At 38.9% G+C, this 23,106-nt stretch overlaps 1 protein-coding gene across 7 annotated transcripts in view; it reads left to right on the forward strand.

The window, feature by feature from the left end:
* SCEL (sciellin) overlaps positions 1-23,106 on the forward strand; it is a 111,538-nt gene that overhangs the window by 9,371 nt on the left and 79,061 nt on the right. For 6 of the 7 annotated variants that reach the window (XM_017871210.1, XM_017871211.1, XM_017871216.1 and 3 more), the window contains exons 2-7: positions 10,465-10,526; positions 11,208-11,325; positions 14,369-14,428; positions 18,305-18,373; positions 22,211-22,279; positions 22,856-22,894. In XM_017871210.1, the coding sequence (XP_017726699.1) occupies positions 10,484-10,526; positions 11,208-11,325; positions 14,369-14,428; positions 18,305-18,373; positions 22,211-22,279; positions 22,856-22,894 (398 nt within the window). In that variant the 5' untranslated portion in view covers positions 10,465-10,483. The remainder of the gene's footprint in view (positions 1-10,464; positions 10,527-11,207; positions 11,326-14,368; positions 14,429-18,304; positions 18,374-22,210; positions 22,280-22,855; positions 22,895-23,106) is intronic. The other variant, XM_017871217.1, reaches the window with a different exon arrangement.

A 23,106-nucleotide genomic window follows, 5' to 3' on the forward strand; every position in this document is an offset into this window, starting at 1 on the left:
AAAAAAAAAAAAAAAAAAAAAAAAAATACTGAAGGAAATTGATTAAGGGCATAGAGAGATGAGGAGAAGCTGAAAAGAAGACAAATGTAAGAAATAGGAGATGCTGATAGTTTCAAATGCATACAAAAAGAGCTAAGAAAGTTGATTGATTTCATGATTTAGAACTTGAGCAGTGATTTCATGTAAAACCTAAAGACAAATGTCCTTGGGCAGAAGCATTAGGCAGCAGATAAAACTAGCTGTTTCTGGTGTTTGGCCACAAAGAGGAAATGAAAGATGGGCCAGTAATTGAAAATATTTTTTCCCTCTCTCCTCATAGACTTTGACGTTGTGATTTCACATCATGATTTTCAACACATGCGTTCAGTGCTTCATAGGTAAATGGTTTTCTACTTCCCAGCATAGGAGAGACAGTGTTCACACGTCTTTTCTCATAATATTACACTTCTAAAACACACTTGCTGGTGTCTGTAATCAGTAGGCATATGTACTGGCAACAGTCTTTTGAGAAGCCAAGATTAGAGTTTTATCTTTTTTGTGAGAAGCTAAAAACCTAATTGGAATGAAACTGAAATGTGGCACTTAGAAATAAATCCAGTTAGCTGAACCGGAGTCCAGTCGGGAACCATGTCAAGCCACTTCTGGCTGCAGTGTGGTCATCGGAGAGTGAGTTTTGAGGCTGAGCTGTCAGGAAATGTTGGGGCCGTCGTTCATTCCTGCTGTTCCTCTCACCTGTTCTCCCATGAGCATCCATCATCTGGGACTCCAAGCATTTCTCTGAGTGCCTGATATGGGTCATATCACATGGCACTTTGAGGTACATATAGTATCACTTATGGAAAAGAGCTCTGGTGCTGCAGTCACACAGACCTAACTGCAGTTTCTGATTCTTCCTCTAACTGTGTACTTTGGGCAGGTTATTTCACCTCTCTGAGGTTTGGACTCCCATAATTATAGATAATAGTACTGACCTGGAAGGATTAAATAAGATAATGTGCATAAAACATGTGGTACAGCAGGTGGTACATGGTAGGGGCTTAACATGTGACCCTTCTTTCTAGGAACATTGAACACATATCTTTTGTTGATAAAAGCATCACACATCCTTGCAATTACATATGAATTTTGAGGAGTGACATTCACCACTACCAAAACTAGAGAGAGAGAGAAAAAAAAGAATCACACATATCATTTGTAGACTCCTGTCAACATTTGGACCTTTTATTTGCTGCACGATGGCTTAGTGACATGGAGGAAGAGCATTAGGCTTAAGTAACAAAAAAAAAAAAAAAAAAAAAAAAAAAAAAAAGAAAAGAAAAAAGGAAAATAAATCTCTTAAACAAATGAGGAGGTTTATTTTTCTCTTGGAAGGAGAAGCTCAGAGATAGATAATACAGGGCTATTGTGGCAACTCTATGACACTGTCAAGGAACCAGGTCCCTTCTAACTTCCTGCTCTGCTATTTTTCGTGTGTGAATTTAGTCCCTATGGTTGCCCACAGTCCCTAAGGTCCAAGAGGACTGCTCCTCCCTCCTGCAAGCCACCTTAGTTTCAGAAAAGAGTCGGGGAGCACAAAAGCACACATTCTTCCCAGGGACTTGCACTTCAATTGTAATAGTCAGAACTACAAATGTGTCTACTGCTAGCTTCAGAGAGCCTGAGAAATGTGGCTTTAGCTATCAGTAAGAAAGAAGGGGAGAATGGATATCGGATATGCAGTCATTGTCTGCTATGAGTCTCTACTTGGAAATCTCCAGATCATCATGACTGGACCTTTCCTTATTGTCGTCTCCCATTGGAACATACCGCCCCCCAGCCCCCCCAAAATTTAAGATAAATCTTAAACATTAAAAAAAAATGTGAGTAACATTTGTAATTTTAAAGACAGAGGCATGGCATTCTGGAATAATTCTTAAAATAAAAATTTAGATTTACCCCAAAATCTATAGTAATGATTACTGTTTTCAGAATGAAAATTCATTTTTAAAATAAAAAAATTCATGATGTTTCACATATAAGACTAATTATATTTTCAGTAATTTACTGGTTGACAAAAGGGTATGATGGATTTGGTATAAAAATGCTTGGATGCTGAGTGCAGAAGGATTTGCAAGCAGACCCTTTGCAATGAACTCAGTGCCACTGCCTTCCATCCCTCACTCCCTCATCCTCTGCCCATCTGGAGGTCTGCACCCAGAGTTATGTACCCTGCTGGGAGGGCTGAAGTCTTAATCAACTCTTGGATCATCAGAAATTCCTGCAAAAAGATGTGTAGAAGAAAACAGGTATCTCTTCATCATTTTATGTTTAGGGATAGCTCCAATCAGACCCAACATTCCGCCATAGGGTCTGATATTTCATGCTTTTGTCAGCTAGGTGTTTTCCAGAAGACCTGGTTAAATGAAAACCAGTGAAATAAGACGTTTGAACAAGCTCATGGGCCTTACCCTCTTTCTCTCTGTTAATGACTAGCCTCAGGTATCCTATAAACACCCCCACTGGCTTCATCCCAGAACCTCTGGGATATTCCCTAGGAATAGTTTCCAGTAAACCCACTTTCTTTCTCTGGGACATCCCAGCTGCCTCTTCCATAGTACATAGCTCTCTGGCCAAAAACCCAGATTTTGCTGTGTTTTAAATTTTCTTTGGTATTCTACCCATATCCCACCTCAGTCCTCCTCTGACCTAGGCTTCTGCTGCCCTTTTAGGGTCTGTGAGGTAGGGAGGAAAGTTCAAACAATAAAATGCTTTAGATGATTTTATGGGAATTTGTAATTTACAAAGCATTATCTCATTTAATTTCCATAACAACCTTTTAAGATTGCTATAACTTCCTCTTTGCAGAGGCAGAAGCAGAGACTTGGTCCAAGTAGCTAATGAGTGATGAAGCTGGGACACATACAATCTGGGACTTTCTTGCTCAAGGGCTGTCAATCATTTTTCCTCATATGCCACTGCTAACACATTAACATGTCACCTGTTCAGGCACATTTTACTTCAGATTGGCTAGTAGACAGAAAGATCCTGAGGCCTTGAGGGTCAGATGAATTTTGAGGGTTTGAGGGAGATGGAAAGTTCTGGAGCATAAAGGGAAGCTAAGAATAAGATGTAATGGGGAAAAGAAGGGTGTTGACATTAAGATGGGCAGGAAGTCTGTATAAAGATCAGCGTGTATCTTTAACTCTCTGATAGGATTTGGCTCTGTGTCCCCACCCAAATCTCACCTTGAATTGTAAGAATCCCCACATGTCGTGGGAGGGACCTGGTGGGATGTAATTTAAGCACGGGGGTGGGGTTTTTCTCATGCTGTTCTCGTGATAGTGAATAAGTCTCGTGAGATCTGATGGCTTTATGAAGGGCAGTTCCCCTGCACATGCTCTCTTGCCTGCCCTCATGTAAGATGTGACTTTGCTTGTCATTTGCCTTCTACCATCATTGTGAGGTCTCCCCAGACATGTGGAACTGTGAGCCAATTAAACTTCTTTCCTTTATAAATTACCCAGTCTGGGGTATGTCTTTATTAGCAGCATGAGAACAGACTAATACACTTTCTAAAAGAAAATAAGGGAAATTTTCACATGCACAGGATATTTATTCAGGGAGGTTGGCATAAGTAGCATGAGTGGAAGAATATGGCATGCATAAGATAAATTTATGTGTTTTAATGAGTATAAGTATGTTTTCTAAAAACTGAATTCTAATTTTATAGCTAGAGGGATAGCTCTCCACTAAGACCTTCAGAATCAGCTATTCATGCAGCGAACAGCTTCTGGTCCCTGTGAAGGTAATGGTCGTAATGAATACATTGGTTCTTAATCCACATCTTAGGTTAGGTTTCCCAGAAGCCTTTTCTGAGAGGCATTTGGGTGCTTGTAAATACTTATAAGTAAATTATTTATATATAGACTGTATTTACTAACTATATACTACATATATAGTTTATGTATTTTATCTTTTATTGATATAAAGTATTTTACATATTTGTGGTATACGTGTGTGTTACATGCATAGAGTGTATAGTGATCGTGTCAAGGTATCCATCACCTGAATGTTTAACATTTTTCTGCATTAGCTTCATTCTGAGTCTTCTGATTACTTTGAAATATCCATAATGTTGTTGCTTACTCACCCTAGCCTGATATCAAACATTAGAGCTATTACTCATAACCAACCTTTCTTCATTCCCCTTTCCACCCATACTCCTACCTGTCTCCGGTATCTATCATTCTACTCTCCACTTCTATGAGATTAAGTTTTTTAGCTCCCACATATGAATGAGAACATGCAGCACTTGTCCTTCTGTGCCTGGCTTATTTCACTTAACATAATGGCCTCTGGTTCCATCCATGTTGCTACAAATGACAGGATCTCATTCTTTTTTATGGTCAAAGAGTATTCCACTGTGTATAGTTCCATTGTGCATATATACTCTATTTGCTTTATCCATTTGTCTGTTGATGGGCACTTAGGTTGATTCAATATCTTTGCTATTGTGAATAGTGCTGCAATAAACACATGAGTGCAGGTATCCCTTTAATATACTGATTTCTTTTCTTTGGGATAGATACCTAGCAGTGGGATTGCTGGATCATATGGTAGTTCTACTGTTAGTTTTTTGAGAAATGTTCACACTATTTTGCATAGAGGTTGTACTGATTAATATTCCCACCAACAGTGTATGAGAGTTCTCTTTTCTCTGCATCCTTGCCAGCATCTGTCATTTTGGTCCTTTTAATAATAGTCATTCTAACTGGGGTAAGATGGTATCTCATTTAGTTTCGATTTGCCTTCGTTGATGATTAGTGGTGTTGAGCATTTTACCTGTTAGCTATTTGTATGTCTTTATATGTAATATATATTTTAAAATAGCATGTGCTCAATTGAAATAACAGAACACACTACCCAATGGTTCCATGTTTTGGTAACGTGGTAGAATATTACATTCTCTTATTGTCACATAATCTGCTATACTGCATTGTTAATTCACATAGACATGCTCTTGCCTGGGATTGACTTTATCCTTACAACTCTCATTCTGCTTTCCTGTACAATAGTGTGACTCTTTTTAAACCACAATTGGGAACTAAGATCCAATCAGAAGACAGAAAGTTTTAAACTAGGATGTTCCTGAATATGTGTGTTTATATTATTTATGTGGTTTCTGTTTGTGAGTTCCGCAGAAGCCTAGGCCTGCTTGTCTCTATTGTATAAATTTGACAGCTTCCTGCATAGTTCAGGATCAGAGAGCATATTTTCAGGCCACAATGATGAATGATCCATCAGTCACTCAAGACACCAGTTTAACATTTAGGAGTTGATACAGATGCATACCAGAGAGGGCTCAATTGTTAGCAGTGTATGGAGGTGCACAAATCCTCATGGGACTGGGATAATCTTGTAAAATATAATCTGATTCCATTTTATTCTGGCAAAACCACACGGGACATATAAGAGTGTCTTTTCTACCTCTCTAGCTCAAAGACGGCCTGGCCTGCTGCCAGTTTTTGTTTTTGTAGTTGAGATATAATTTACATACCATAAAATTCACCATTTTAAAGTGTAAAATTCAGTGCTTTTAAAAAAATATATTCACAGCTGGGTGCGGTGGCTCACACCTGTAATCCCAGCACTTTGGGAGGCTAAGGCAGGTGGATTGTTTGAGGCCGGGACTTTGAGAACAGCCTGGCCAACATGGCAAAACTCCATGTCTACTAAAAATACAAAAATCAGCCAGATGTGGTGGCACACACCTATAGTCCAAGCTACTCAGGAGACTGAGGCACGAGAATTGCTTGAACCCAGGAGGCAGAGGTTGCAGTGAGGCGAGATCGTGCCACAGCACTCCAGCCTGGGTGAAGAGTGAGACTCTGTCTAAAAAAAAAAATGTATATATATATATATAATTTATATCATAAATATATAATTTATATCGATAAATTAAAATATATAATATGGCCATATTATTTTTAGTATTTATCATATTAATAATTAACATATTACTATATTATATTCATTATTAAATTATATATATATAATAAATTTAATAAAAAAAAAAAAAATAATATTATCTATTTATATTTATTGTGTTATATATATATATTCGCAAGATTGTGCAACCATCACCACTATCTAATTCCAGTGTGTTTTAATTTTACCCCAAAAAGAAACCCATTCCCTTTAGCAGTCACTCTTCATTCACCTCTCCCCTTAACCCCTGGAAAATACTAATCCACTTTCTTTTCTATGGATGTGACTGTTCTGTACATTTCATATCAATGGAGCCGTACAGTGTGTCCTCTTCTGTGCCTGGCTTCTTTCATTTAGCTTAATGTTTCAAGTTTCATTCACGTTGTAGGATGAATCAGTGTTTTGTTCCCTTTTATGCTGAGTAATATTCTGTTGCACAGAGATGCCATGCTGTGTATCCATTCGTCCACTGATGGACATTTGGGTCATTTCTACTTTTTGGCTGTTATGTGCTACCATGACCATTCGTGTACAAGTTTTTGTGTGGCCATGTTTTTAACCAAAGGAATATTGGGGAACACACAGAGAAGGCTGTCCTGTGAAGGTTTGTTTGCTGCAGCAGTTCATTGAGAGGCTGCCCTGGTACCAAGCACTTGACGGAGGTCATGGGACTTCCAAGGAGTGAGATGCCCAGCACCAGGCAAGCCCCTGCATCCACGTTCCTGCTTTCGCTCTAACACCAGGGCAGCAGCCTAGTCTTGCAGTGACTACTGATGGGCATTAGTGCTGTTTGCTGAGGAGGACGTGGCTTGGTTTAGAAGCCCGACACAGCCCCTTAACACTTTGGACATGTTTCATCCTCTCTCTGAGCTCCAGTAGTCTCACCTTGGAGTTGGAGGTACCAAGAGCCACCCTGCAGAGTTTATGTGAAAAATGAGAGACAATGCCTGGGAGGTACCCTGTTCAGGGCAGGGACTCGACCAGTGGATCTTTATTCTAATAGCAATTATCCTGTGCAGTAAACCATTTGAAGACACAGAGGGCACAGATCAGGTGCAGTGTGGACCAAAGCTCTTTGAATGACTTGGCTATCTTATAACTCTTCAAATTACTTTTTTCATAAGGATTCCATAGTTTGCTCAGGCTGTTATAACAAAATACCACAGATGGGTGACTTAAATAACAGAAAATCATTGTCTCACAGTTGTGGGGCCTGGGCACCCAAGATCAAGGTATTGGCAGATTTGGATTTCTCCTGAGGCCTCTCTCCTTGGCCTGCAGATGGCCACCTCCTTACTGTGTCCTCAAAGTGGCCTTTCCTCTGGTGTCTCTTTGTGTTTCTAAATTTTCTCTTCTTACAAGGTCACCAGTCAGGTTGAATTAATGCCCACCTTAAGGGCATTGTTTTAACTTAATCACCTCTTATTTATTTATATTTTATTTATACTTTAAGTTCTAGGGTACATGTGCACAACGTGCAGGTTTGTTACATATGTATACATGTGCCATGTTGGTGTGCTGCACCCATTAACTCGTCATTTACATTAGGTATATCTCCTAATGCTATCCCTCCCCCCCTCCCCACCCCACAACAGGCCGGGGTGTGTGATTTTCCCCTTCCTGTGTCCAAGTGTTCTCATTGTTCAATTCCCACCTATGAGTGAGAACAGGCGGTGTTTGGTTTTCTGTTCTCGCGATAGTTTGCTCAGGGGCATGGATGTAACTTAATCACCCCTTTAAAGACCCTATCTCCAAATATAGTCACCTTCTGAGATACTAGCGATGGAAACTTCAACATACGAATTTTGGAGGAACATGACTTGGCCAGTAACAAGCACCCGGGGGAGACCTACTCTCTCCCAGATGCTGGGAATGGAAGGAAAAGATTTAGGCCTTGCCCACTGGAAACACAGTCTCTTGGAAGGGACAGAAAAATAAGCAGGTAATTGTAAAACACCCTTTCTCCATTTACCCTGTCTTTTGTCTCACAATTGCATTACTGTCTCTGCAGATGTATCACTAATTATGCAATCAGCATTTTGACCACCTGAGAATTCTAGTGCAATCAACTGAGAACTCTCCAGGTCTTTATCGGCTAAGAGGAAAAAAAATATATCAGAGCCCATTTAGAAACAGGAAAAAGGTTAGCCAAAAGTCCTGAGACACACTCCCAGAGAGAGGCAAAATAGTCACTAGTTGAGCTTTAAGTTTGCCTTTAGGTGCTTCTTTACCTTCATTTTGCCAGAGTTTATCTATGCAGCCTCCAAACATAGCCAGCCAGGGGATCCCTGACACTCCTGGTGTGCCCAGCTGCCCAAGTTCAAGTCTGTTCCATCCCTTCCCACATCCAACCATACCTCTCCTATGTCTTTGCTCTCTGCTTGCCAAGGTGATGGAGTATGGAGTTAAAAATTATCAAGCACCTACTGTGTGCTGGGCAATAATTAGACACTTTACATATGTTATCTAGTAATATTTGAACCTCATAATGTTCCTATTTCACCTCATTATACAAATAAGAGACCTGAGCTAATAACATACCTAAGGTGACATAGTCAGTAAACAGCATCACTTAGATGCAGTTCTTTCTAACTCCACTAAGACCTTCAGAATCAGCTATTCATGCAGCGAACAGCTTCTGGTCCCTGTGAAGGTAATGGTCGTAATGAATACATTGGTTCTTAATCCACATCTTAGGTTAGGTTTCCCAGAAGCCATTTCTGAGAGGCATTTGGGTGCTTGTGAGTTATTGAGGGTGTGCTTTCAGGAGAAGGGAGAGAGGCAGGGGAAGGCCGGGAAGGAAGTGAGCAAGGATGTGCTCTCTGCTGGCTGATCTACTGCCGGATCCCAGCTCTGAAGTGCAAGTCACTGGATAAAATTGATTCTATCTTGAGGCAAGGGACTGACCTTTTTTATCCCGGTCAGTCAGCCACCAGCTCCAGGTTGTAGTGAGTGGGGAGGCTGTGCAACCAGCCAGGCAGAGTGAAGGGCAAATCCTCAGGAAAGGTGCATTCATGAGCCTGTAGCTGCCAAGCTTCAGACTGGCGAGGGGGAGCTGGTCTGGACACTTACAGCCTCCACCTCTGATCTTCTGCAGTGCTACTGACATTCTAAAAAGAGACCCCAAGGAAAATAATACCTTGATCCAGAGAAGTGTGTCTTTCCCGCTTCAGGTCCTATGGCAAGTTGTTGCAGGAAATACTTTCCCATTAGAGGACAGGAAGTGGGGGCTTTTAGAACCCCAAGTTATACCTATAGACAGTTGTCCAATAATATTTCCTTAAGTCCAATAGCATTGATTGTTTAACGAAGTGTTTTTTTCTGTACATTATTCATTTGATCATCACAGCAACTTAGGAAGCAGATGGCAGGTTTCAATAGCCTCATTTTGCAGGGAGATTAAGTGGTTCATTTTCTAGACATTGAATGTGATAAATATGGACCTAAAACTTGCTTCTGACTTGAGCTTGAATGCCCCTCCTATGTTCCATATACAGTCTGGGTGAGATAGACACTGGAAAGGACATAATAACCCCACGTAGGGTGACCAGCCATCCAGGTTTGCCCAGGACTTTTCTGGTTTCCACTTTCAGGAAGACGCAGGGTTAACTTAGGCTCACAAAGGCCCACAATACATTTATGATCCACAAAAGCATTCTAATTTTTATTTCTTTCAATAACAGAAGAAAAATATTGATATAACAATAATAACAATGAAGCCAGCCAGGATCATATTCATACTAACATAGTCATAAGATATAATTTTAAATTTGTGTGTGTGTGTATGTCTGTGTAAGAAGGGACCCTGAAGGCAAAAGTACCTAGGACCCACAAAGTCATAACTCAGTTCTGGGGAACTGGATCAGTCCTGGGCAGACTGGTGCTGTGGGTTACCTTAACCCCTTAACACCAGAAGAGTAGTTCAGTAACTTTGAGTTTTCCATGTGGCGGTTGCCTAAAATCACCAGTGCTTCTCAAAGTCTGTGATTTCCATGTGCCTGGCTGCTTTCCTTCTAATTACACAGCAATTTCCTGAGTTTGCTTTGGCTTTTTTCAGGAAGGAGCTGAGGAGCCCTTCTTTGGGCATTCATAGTGCGCTGTGGGTTCAGCACAATCTCTCTCTCTTCCTCTTGACCATGACCAGACACTTGTCTAACTCATTTTTCTGCCCCCAGCACCAGGCTCAGTGCCAGGGACAGTGTAAGCATTCCATGCGTAATTATTGATTGAACACATGAATCAATTGATGGCCTGATTCTACCAATTGCTTATGATATAACGCTGGAATCACAAAACGCCCTGGGCCTTATTTTCTCCATCTGTAAAATAAATATGTTGGAAGAGATGAACTCTCAGGGGCATTTTATGTCATGCATTTGTTATGACAGACCATGTGACTGTCACTGTTATTGAAAAGTGAATCTCAGTCATGGAACAGTCACTTACAGGTTCTTAGAGTCATTGTTGTGCTTTCTCTATTTCCCATTTTTCTTTTAGGTCCTTACTGGAAGGCAGCATGTCCAATGTTACCATGAGAAAAATGTCTCCCACAGGAAATGGTAATGTACATGATATTTCTCTTACTCAGAAAACTTTAAAATTTCAGAAAAACAACTCACAGATCTCAATTCTTTAATACAGACATTGAATGCTTAGAAACAACAGTCTAATTTAATTAGCATTGCAAAGTTAGGCTTAAGGAAAAGTATACATGCCACAGCTTTTAGTCATGTAATTGGAATTCATTTTTTTTAAAATCAATAAAAATATATTTTTTTAAAATATGACCTTCTTTGTGTTTGGCTCTTACAGGATACAAGAATTAAGTTACTTAGAATCAAATGACCAGGACTTATTGACTATTACTAGGTATTATAAAAACAGTCTTTTGTGGGCTTCCAAGGTATATTTCTTATGGGGTAAAATGGCCAGCCCACTAAATCCTGGCTCGGTTTATCCCAGGCTGGGAGTTCTCCTTTCCCAGGAACTGGATGGGGCCTCATAAGTGGCACTGGCAGTTTCAGTTGGCACCTGAGCAGCTATATGTGTTATCTTTGGTGATGGGGTGTGGGATCTGTTCTTTCTTGCTGGTGCATCCTACTTAGAATCAGTACTGGACTTGCCAGCCTAGAAGATTGATGCTGGCCAATCAGTTGTGCCTCTCAGGATTTTCAGGTTAACAAGCCCACGCTCAACTCCACAGTATTACATCTTCCAGTCTTTCATGTTTCTGTTGATAGAGATGAAGAGCACCACTCTGGGAACCACAAGGAAGCAGCAGGATTTTCACGAGGTGAACAAAAGAAGAACTTTCTTACAGGATAACAGTTGGATAAAGAAACGCCCTGAAGAAGAAAAGTAAGCTGGTGTGGAGCGTGGTGGGTGGATGGAGGGGCAGAGAGAGGCATTCTCTGTTTGGGAAGCTAATGCTCATCTGAAAAGTGAATGCTTTTCTCCTGAAACACTTTGTTGCATGGTCTAATTTTTGGTAAGACTTAGTAAGCATAAATAGGTTACACATCAGAGTTTCAAGAATATCTCTGCCATTTTAAATATCCACATACATAAGAGAATGTGAGTCATTACTGAGAGAGAGCCTGGTTATTACCTAGGATAGATGTTTGTGCTTACTTGGTAAATTGAAAAGAAAACACGACTTTCCAGTTTCCAAAAAGGTAACAGTTAATCTATGATTGGACAATTCCTGCTATGTTGATCATGTCAGCTGAAATAAACAAAAATAGTATAATTCCAAATTTAGTATATAAAATTTTGATATGTACAAGAGAAATTTAAAAAATTACCAACTTATTTTAGTGTCATCTACTTCTAGGTACTGGGAAGGTGGGATATATGGTATTACTTTGTAAGTACTTACCACCAACAAAATTTTGTTTGTTTTGAGCATTACTTCTACTAGCTGAGAGGTTTAAAGATTTGAAAACTATGGCCACAGGCATATAGCCTCATTGCCAATATAGATTTGCAATAGGTGTTTGTCCAGCCCGGATATATATGATGTGTGTATGTTATAAATTATGTAGACATTTTATAATTTCTTTATTATTAAGCTTGATGTTGGATACTTTATGTATAAAGCACTAATAATTTTATAATAAAACACAAGGTAGGTGTTATATCTCCTGATTTTACAGAAGAGGGATCTAGCTCAGAGAAGCTAAGTAACTTGTCTAGTGGCACATAGCTATTTAGTGGTAGAGATGAGATTTTAACATGGTTCATTGTTTTTCCATTACACAAATGTTTCTCAACCAGGGACAATTTTACCTCCAGGAGACATTTGGCAAGGTTGGAAGACATTTTTGTTGTTAAAATTGGGGAGTGCTTCTGGTATTTAATGTGCAGAGAACAGGGATGCTGGTAAACATCCTATAAATCACAGGACAGCTCTCACACAAAAAATTATCAAACCCAAAGTGTCAACAGTCCTGAAGTTGGGAAATCTTGCATTATAGGATACTTACTCTAAACTATCTACAAACTGTGCAGATATGGTTATTTGAGGGTCATTCATGTAAATGTTAAATTTAAAATATCTATTAATTTCTGTTATTGAATATTATTATTTCAAGGAAATATACAGGAGTTTAGAGATTTAGAGACTCACACTAACTTCTGGAGTTAGCACTATTGGACAACAATCATTTCCTTCCGTGAAACAGCATTTATTGCTTCTGTCAGAGCAATTCCAATTATCTGTGGTGATAGTGTCATGTCAAATGTAGACCATACATTTTGGATTGCCAATATTTACACAGACGAGTGAAGATAGAACGTATAAGACAAATCACAGTTGGGAGGAATGTTGCTTTTATACCAGGCATGCCTCCCCAAGAAAACCCAGGGAAGCCAACTTGGATGGCATAGGAGCTGCTGAATGAAGGGAAAATTGGCTTTGATGCTTCCCTGATTTTCCCTGGCCCAGTTCTGGGCTGTGTGTTATAATTCTGCCTCAGATAAAAACATGCCTGGTATCTGCTGCTCTTTCAAAAATTTCAGTAAGAGATATGGAGGAAGATAGGAAAGTTCTCTTGGGGTCTTTGAGAGTATATATTTGCTGGCATTGTTTCACTTTTACTGTTCATCTTTCTATTTAATTGTCTACTACAGTTCTTTTATAGCTTCACTAAAAATGGTACCAGAGGCCGGGCGTGGTGGCTCAGGCCTGTAATCCCAGCACTTTGGGAGGCTAAGGTGGGCAAGTCAGGAGTTCGAGACCACCCTGGCCAACATGAAGAAACCCCATCTCCACTTTAAAAACACAAAAATTAGCTGGGCGTGATGGCGGGCACCTGTAATCCCAGCTACTCGGGAGGCTGAGACAGGAGAATTGCTTGAACCCAGGAGGCAGAGGTTTCAGTGAGCAAAGATATTGCACCACTGCATTCCAGCCTGGAAGACAGCGCAAGACTCTGTCAAAAAAAAAAAAAAAAAAGAAGAAGTACCAGAGGGTTGAGTAATGTTACTGGAGCATAACCAGGAAATTGTGGTATTTCAGGTTTGGTTGGGTTGACATGAAATAGGTTCAGGTACTTTCTGCCTTGGCTCAAATCCAAAGGCTTCACTACATGTTTTGACATTTCCTGAAAGGGCCTGTACTTTCAGTTCCACTGTACAAAACAAGAATGATATTACTTTGAGATTTTACATATGAAGGTTGATTGCAGGGTTGACCAGTTGGAATAGCAATGGTTTGCAATGAAAAGATCTGGGTCCTAAACCCATGTCTGTTACTTGCTAACCTTGTGGTCTTAGGAAAGCCACAAAATCCCCAATCAATTTTCTCATCTGTGAACTGGATATGACAGTGTCTTCACTGCCTAATTCATAGGATTATTTTAATGATTAACTAGAGCAAACTGTATTCTCATGGTTCAAAAATGGTCTAGGTCTCCTGTGAATTATTAATCTCCTTAACCACAAATATTGGTACTGAGTTTCCCACATTTTATGAAGGAGAACTGTCAAGTCCACCAACATATCCAGACATAATGGGCTTGCTTAAATTTCAACACAATTTGTGGAAAGCTTTTGTATTTGACTTCAAGCCAAAAGGGACTCTTCTAATACATATAAAGCAAATGGGCTCATATTCCCACAGTCTGATAAAACAAAACACATCACAACACTCATTCATTGTTGAATCATGTGCAAACCTCATGGGATAAATGATCATTTGTACTGACAAACTTGTTTCTTTTCTCATGCTCTTTCAAGTGGTGACTGGTTAAAATAGATACATAATTTTGTGTTCTCACAACTGAAGTAAAATGAATTAACCTTGCCAAAAATTGTGAGCTTGCCCTCATGTCTCTCATTTGGTGCTTAGCCAATATTGTGGTAACTTTCTATGTGACATACTTTTGTTCTTTCTTTGCAGAGATGAAAATTATGGTAGGGTGGTGCTCAACCGACATAATTCCCATGATGCATTGGACAGGTGGGTGTTCAGGTGTGTTACATCATGAGCAGAAACACAAAGATGATAGTTTTCAGAGAAGACTTGTTTAAGACAGCTGAATATTTTCAGCATGCCTCGGGCTTTCTCCGATGTTCTGGGCATGTGAAGGAGAATCTGTGATATCATCAGAGGTTTCCACAAGGAAACTCTGCCTCTCCAGAACCATGACTTGGAGGCAGAACATAACCAACCCTCTGTGCATCCCACAGAGGTGGTCCTCCTGACAGGCAGAGAAAGGACTCTCATAGAAACACGATCAGATCAGGCAGGGTGCCATGGCTCATGCCTGTAATCCCAAAACTTTGGGAGGCCAAAGTGGGAGGATCACTTGAGCCTAGGGGTTCGAGACCAGCCTGGGTAACATGGCAAGACCCTGTGTCTAAAAAATAAATAAATAAATAAAAATTAATTAGCTAGGTGTGATGGTACACACCTGTCATCCCAGCTGCTCCAGGGGCTGAGGTGGGAGGATTGCCTGAGCTTGAGACACTGAGGCTGCAGTGGGCAGTGATGCTCCATTGTACTCCAGCCTGGGTGATGGAAGAAGACCCTATTTCTCAAACAAACAAATGAACAAACAAACAAACAAACAACAACAGCAACATGACCACATTAGATATCTCTGAACCTTAGGGAAAGGAATCCTAAAACACAGAAATAACAACTCCAGAGTTCACTTGCTTTGTGGTACAGTACCTTTCTTTTTGGAAACTCCTGGGCTAGTGGGAAAACATGAACTGATCCTCAGTGGCAAATAGACTGATCAAAGCAACTTAGTAGAAAAATTAAGACAAAACAGTAATCACAACGATGTAAATAATCTCGGATTGATAAAAAATAGAGAATATTGTTACTAAAACACACCTGTACTCACATACATACAAACAACCACACCCATCAGAAGAACCTAATTATTTATCAGACACAAGTTTTATCTGGTCTAGTAGCTTGTGTCTGTTTGTCATTAAAATGTAATTAGAAAGGGAGTGTGGATGTTTTCTATGGCATGGATCTTAAAAAGTTAAGCAGACACCTGGGACATGTCTATTTTGGAAACTTTTGTTTATGAATTTCTCTCAACCCTTTTAAACTTTTTAATAATTTTGACCTGTTTTAAGGGTGCTGAGCATATAACCCTCTACACAGAGTTGCCATTTCATTTTCCCGATGCCAGCTTTTTAGTTCATCTGATTTACTGTTCTGTGATCTGGCAGACTCTGCCGAGGCCCTGTCCTTAGTCTTTATGGTTTTGAAGATCAGAGCCTGGTTCTCAGCTGGCTCTGATCTCACCAACAAAGGAGAGGCTCATCATTTGAGTCCAGCCACCCGTGGAAATTGCTGCCTGTATGTTATTCACCTTTCTCTGGAATGATTAAAGAACACAGACCCTTGTGTTTTTTAAGTGTGAAATATGCTTCATATTCTTAATGTACATACAATGTGTTTTAGGTTAACAGGAGCATAATCCCTTTCATGCTTATTTCATATTTTAAATTGTATTGGTTTCCTGAACCCTTCCTCGTGGTGGCCAGCATTGTGGCTAAAGTAGCATATCAGTCTTTTAAGGAACAAAAATCTGTAAGCCCTAGACATTTCCCCCTTGACCTATAACTAACATCACAGAATCAATCTCCCTAAAAGAGTTGGGCAGATTGTTTTTCTCCTGGTACTTGCTCAGAGGGTGTCACTTGTCATTTTTCTGCTCTACAGAGGCTGTCTTTACCTTGATGCCCACCCAACAGCCACTTTGGAGCGCCCACTATGTGCCAGCATTGTGCCAGGTTCCAGGAATACAAAGATGCATAGAACATAATCTTTGACCTTAAGGAGCTCTTGTATTCATGAAAACATATCCACAAATGAAAATACTAAAGTTTGTCACGGGAAGTGCTATAGTAGAGGTGTGTGAGTGCACTATGGGAATAGAAAGGAGGGGAGACTAACTCTACCTAAATAATCAGAGACCTCACCATGAAAGTGGTCTTTGGTGTTGGTGATGATGCTTGAAGGATTATGAGGAAAAATTTCCCAAATGGGCAAGACCGGCTGGTGGGCATGGAGCAAGGAAAGAAACACTTCCAGCAGAGATGACAATGTGTGCAGAGAGCTGACATGAGTGGGGTCTGAAAATAAAGGAAAATAAATAATATACTGTCATCACCTTAGATAATACCTTCATATTATCCACAATTGGAAAGTCGCTGCTTTCACAGAACTTGCATCCTAGTTGAAAGTGAGGGAGGGGAGAGAATGAAAATAACATGTTGAAACTTGTCTTACAAGTTTGATAAGCAGTAGGAAGACAACGGCCACCAAGAGACATAGTGATAGTGTCTTGGGAGGGGCTGTTTTCTGGAAGGGGTCAGATGGCCCTCCAGCACCTGCTTGCATTTACACATTACACACTATGGTGAACCATGCCATGATTTCACTCTGGGGTTGTATTAAACTTTGGGGGAGTTGTATTTGGCATTTTTCTTCACTTTTTTTCTTGACTCAACTGATACTGTTCCCTCTACCTCTATTCGAAAATGTTCACATCTATTCCACATCTATTTCCCCTCCAAGGCCCAGCTCAAACTGCACTTCATTCCATAAAGCCTTCTCTGGTTTACATACCTAGAAATCAGCTTTCTCAACTTAGAACTTCCTTACACCTTACCTAAACCTCTTTTATGGCACTCACTACTTTCTGTCTTTGGAGATACATTCCTGATTTGTTCGTCTTACTCTGTAGATGGCAGCTATAGTTATTTTATTCTAGATTTCCTTATATTTATTAGTACAACTGTGTTGATTAATATAGCAAATGTTACTTTCTCCACTACTAATACAGCAAATATACTTTTTGCACTATTTGTAGTACTTTTTATATTGAATACATCCAAATAGTTGCTTAGTGAAAATATGCCACATCAAGTTTAAAATTAAATCTTTAGTACCTAGTCTTAGTACTTCTTCTAATGCAATACTTTGGATAGGACGGCTTTAAATGATACTTGAAAAAAGAAACAATAAATAATGGAGAATTCTCCAAAAAGCTTGCTTGCTTTATATCATAGGGTTATAGGAGGCATTAAACAGGCTTTTTTATGTTTGATCAAGATCTTTCTTTTGCTTCCATGATCATGATTCCTTCTATTGAGCCTTCTATCCTCTTTTCTGTTATTTTCTAAATCCCTCCCCCCATTTTTGCTCATCTGTCTTGCCCTCCTCTCTTTGCCCTTGTCTCTCTTCTCCTTCTTCTTGTCACTCTTCTCTCTTCCTCTTTTCCTCCTACCCTTCCCTTCTCTTGCTTCCCACTTTCTCCTTTTCATTTTCCCCAGCTTTTCCTGTTTCCTTCCTTTCCTTTCTTTGCTGTCTTTCCCCTCCTTCTCCCTGTAAGTTCCCTTCTTTCAACCCTGTCCACGGTGCTGAATATTAAACAAAGCATTTATGGATTTAGTCCATGGTGCTGGTTTATGGCACTGCTAAAATTCTGCAAACAAAATATAGTTGAGTATAAAAGATTGAGTTCCTATTATGTAGAAATAAACAACATTGACAAGAGTACATATTAGTTATTAACCATTTTGCGTGTTGTGTTGTATGATTTACATATCCTTATCCCTAATTTGAATATGTTACATTGTTGTTTGAAATAATTGAAGCCAGAGAAGAATCTTTTATTAGCATAGGATATTGGATTTTCCATAATTTATTCCATCCAAGTTGGAAGATTTGGGTACTCCAAATCTATCTTTCCTTGGTAACGTGTACATTTCCTACTCAAATAGGTCAAAATATTGCCATATAGGTTTTATAAACTTTTTTTATAATTATTTGACTTTTTTTTGGTAATTATTTTTGCTACAGGAAAGTAAATGAGAGAGATGTGTCAAAAGCTACAATTAGTCGGTATAGTTCTGATGACACTTTGGACAGGTAAGGTTCTTTTGAACCATGTAAGTAGAATGCATGACATATGAAATTCCTTTTCTTATAAAGTTATGAAGAATTTAAACGTTTACCAAAATAAGGTTTGAATTGCTGGTATTTTATTCCCAGGGATGGAGGGCTCTAAGAATTGAATTACTTTCTTCAAATCTCACTAAATCTTGACTAGATGCATTTCTAAAATCTTGCTAATAGTAGGTTGATGTGAACAATTCTTAGAGACACTGATTTGCGTACAGCTAGGGTGAGTACTGCGCGGAATCCGTTAGTTCAATTTAAAATGAAGAATATAGGGTTTTTTTGTGAATATGTGTAATCCTTGTTCCAACATTTGGTTCTTCCACACTGAGGGTGGAAAAACATCAGTCCGTGCAACTGCTTTATGGAGAGACTGTAAATTTTAATAATACAATAGTTTCAATACACTCCAGGACAGAGACATTAGCTCTTTACTTTCTCTTTAGAAAGTGAAAATACTCTTTCGACACTGGAGTCTCCATAGGGCTGATAGAATGAGTCCAATGTGTGTGCCTGCTGTTAGTTCCTTCTTACGTGGAGGGAAAGCGCTCATCTCTACAGGGAAAATAGGGCAACTTCTATTCAGGTTGAAGTATAAATGCCACAAATCACATTTTTAGTTTAGATTTGGTAGAGATGCTTAGTAAACAGAAGTAAAGGACGAAGTTAGCATCTTTAATAGGAGTCTTTTGGACTCCTATTAAATAGGTACCATGAATACCCAAAGCCAGTGCTAGTTGAGTTTACTCCTTGCAGCTGAAGATGTGCTGCAATTGTAGGCAAAAATGGCACCTACTGGGTTTTAAGAAAATACATGGTAACTTACAGCATCCAATAGATTCTAAACTCAGACGGTGCCAGTGTTGATTAATGTAGCAAATGTATATCCCTTCTGCACTATTCCTAGGCTTTTAAGTCAGTCACCCTAATAGAGGACAATCAACACTGGTATCCTAAAGAGTTGGTCTTTCTCTTTTAAAAATTATCATCCTTGTCAAAAATGAGTTTGTAGTATATGTACAAGACCTCATCTCCACAACGGTGCATAGAGAAGAGGTAGATAAAATACCTCTGTCCATTCATCCTGGACTTGCAGATGGTTAATTGAAGAAGGAAACCTTATTTCTAGGAATGAATTTTAAAGTGAGATAATTGAGCCTCAAGTAAGGTGGAAGACCTAAGCTTTTGTAGGCTATGTGTCTGAACGTTTATGTCAGGTCTGCTGAGACACCGCCTACAAATGCTGGAAATAGACTAGACCTCGCAGGCAATGTAGTTAGGTCATTCTCAGCCTTAGTTATAAATTAGAACCACTGACGGAGCTCTTAAACTTTATTGGTGCCTTCTATCCTACTACCCCTCACTCCTCAAATTCTGATTTAATTAGCCTGAGGTGGAACTCAAGCATTTTTTTTCAAGCTTATAAAGTAATTCTATGTGCAGCTGAGATTCAGAATCACCAATATATCCCAAGCCCTTCATTTTATACCCTCGAAAGCAGGCCCAGAGATTACATGATTTATTTATACACTTTAGTGGTATGTTTGGAAAAAGTATTCTGGCAGCTCATTCCCAAGGTACTAGATGTGGAAATAGCTTTGAGGAAGAGAACACAGGCGTCAGTAAAGAAAGGCAAGTCCTGTTAGCAGGAGCCGAACTTCTGTAATGTGGGCCACTCCAAAATGTAAGACATGAAATAATTTTAGGAGGAGGATGATCAAATATATCCGGTATGTGTGCATTTGCATTTTAATAATGATGCAGATAAATTGTTTTAATGAATATGAGAAAATTACTGGGTTTTCATTTGAAAAGTTCCCTTTAAAATATACTTATGTGTGTAAAAGACGAGGTGTGAAAAAGAAACATAAACAAACGTGTATGTAGCATGCAGAGATAGTGGGTTATAACTAATTTGGAAAACCTAGGTTAGGAGGCCCCCTAGTGCTCCATTGTGAAAGTATAACTTTTCCTTCAGCTTTTCTGATCATGTTGCTAATTACATTGTTGGGTATTCCAAGTCTCCAAAACCGATTTTTATTAAAATAACCTAATTTATATCACTAGTTGACAGAAATTTAATTTCCAGGATAAATGCAAAATTAATATCCCCCAGCAATATGAAATCAACATACATATTGAAATGGTGGTTTAGAGTTCTCTCCATTACCATTGATAGACTTATCCCCTAGGTAGCATGAAAGTGATTGTGAGAGGTGAAGAATAAAGACTAAAGGAAGATGTGTTAACCTCATATATGAGTTTTGGGAACAATCATACTACAGAATCGAATATATGACATTGGATCCCAGTGAATGACTTGGGAGATAGACTACTTTCTATTTGTGTTGCCAAGAGAAAGCCACACAATGACTCTGAGACTCCATTTCTTTATCTATAAAATGAAAATCATTATACCTACCTTGCAGGGATGTTCTGGAGAGTAGAGAAAGCATATCAAATGACCAGCAAACAGTAGTAGGTATGAGACAAGGAAAGAAGGAACAGGGGCTGAAGTTATGAGATCCCACCATTGGCAGAGAATGATAACCTTCCTTATTTGTCCTTTCTAACTCAAGAAGCAGATGAACACAGCTTTTCTAGATCTATGAGATTAGAATGATTAAAATCTCTAATGATCATTTGGACTCATTACATGTATTAGTCAAAGTAAACTAATTTGTCAAGGTAGAGTAACTTTTTAACAAGTCTGCTTCCTCTCTTCCAAATCTAGATGGTTTAACACACTATAAGGTACTGCTTGACACATCAGAGTCCAGTGTGATTTGCTGGAGTCCATGAAGTGACTCAGGGACCTAAGTTCTTTCCATATTTTAATGCTGCCATCTTTATGCTGCCATGCGTACCAAAGCCATAGTAGAAGGGGGAAGAAAGAACACGGAAGATCACCAGGAGGTTTTACAATGGGTCTGGAAGTGACAGATAACACATCTGCCCACACTCTTTAGTCTAGAGCTCAATCACATGGTCCCAATTTAATTGCAATGAAGGTTGGGAAATGTGGTCTCCCTGATTGCTCAGAAAGAAAAGAAAATGTGTTTGGCAAACATATAATATTGTTTATGCCACAAACCATTAAAAAAACAAAAAAGTATTTCATTGACACCTTTCACTGACTTAGGAAGTACTGTCATTGACAAGATATATCATTAGACAATAATGAAAATGAAAATAGTTAATGAGTTAAATGCTCGACGAGTCAGAAAGACAAACAGGCAAAAGGCATAACACTTTTAATATTTCAGGCTGGGCGCAGTGGCTCACACCTGTAATCTCAGCACTTTAGGATGTGGAGGCGGGTGGGTTACCTGAGGTCAAGAGTTCAAGACTAGTGTGGCCAACGTGGTGAAACATCTTCTCTACTAAAACTACAAAAATTAACTGGGCGTGGGGGTGAGTGGCTATAGTTCCAGTTACTCAGGAGGCTGAAGCAGTAGAATAGTTTGAACCCTGTGGGCAGAGGTTGCAGTGAGCTGAGATCACACTACTGCACTCCAGCCTGGGCGACAGAGCAAGACTCTGTCTCAAAAAATAAAATAAATAAAATAAAATAAAATAAAATAAAAAAAATAAAAATTTCAAACTCTATTAAAACAACATCATAAGTAGATTTTGTCATAAGTAGTTTCTTTTTATTTAAAAATTTTCTAAAATGTAACACTTGAAAAATAGTTCTCTTTATGGGAGAAAGGTTATGTTGTTAAGCTATTCTAGCATGAAAATGGTCTGAAAGGAGTTTGACAATTTAAATGTTTATTCAGACTTTTGTCTTGTTTCTTTATAAAGGATCTCAGACAGAAATGATGCTGCTAAAACATATAAGGCCAATACCTTGGATAAACAACTAACCAATAGGTACCAGTATCTACTAACTATGGGAAAGGCTCAAGTATAATATTTTTCTAAGTGTTACCTATGTACTTGCAATTCTTCAATCCTACTTGATATCTTTCTGTAAATTCCTAGTCTCTATATTTTATTGCAGAAATTCAGGAGTAAAATCATTACTCCTGTGCATGGCTAGAATAAAATCTTGTTGTTTAGCTTAAAAATCAAGAGCATTAGTAGCTCCAAATCACCATTCTTACCACATTTATGTTTCTGTTTAAGTTGTCCTGGTGGCAAAATTATGAAATAGGTGCAAATGCAAATTTTACATTATTATTGTTAAGGAAAATTACTGAATCCAACAAATAAAAACACTGGGCTTAAACGACACTAAATTTTCAGAAGAAAAAAAATTCTTTGGATTCTAGTACAAGAGACAAAATCATGAAATGATCTTATGAAATTTATTAAAATATAATACTTTCTATTTCTTTCTCTCACCATTGTCTAACTTTTAATAACTCTAAATTCAAGAATAATTCCAAATAGATGCAAATGTTCATTCTTCATTGTTCAAACTTTGCTTTCTTTCTCTTTTACCAGGAGCACGTCCATGTTTAGATCACCAGAAGTAACAAAGTTGTATGTATTCTTTCTAATTGTAGTATATTTCTTTTTATGTGTTCAAGAAAAACCAGGGAAAACCACCTCAGGCCAATTTTATTGGAATACAGCCATGCCCCTATTGCTCTGGCAGAGTTGAGTAGTAGAAGACAATACCAAAATGGTCTGCAAAGGTCCAAATGTGACTATCTGGACTTTTGCAGAAAAAAAGATTTCCAATCATTACTCTA

The sequence above is a fragment of the Rhinopithecus bieti genome, unplaced genomic scaffold, assembly GCF_001698545.2.
Source record: "Rhinopithecus bieti isolate Rb0 unplaced genomic scaffold, ASM169854v2 scaffold_4981, whole genome shotgun sequence".
NCBI lineage: Eukaryota > Metazoa > Chordata > Mammalia > Primates > Cercopithecidae > Rhinopithecus > Rhinopithecus bieti.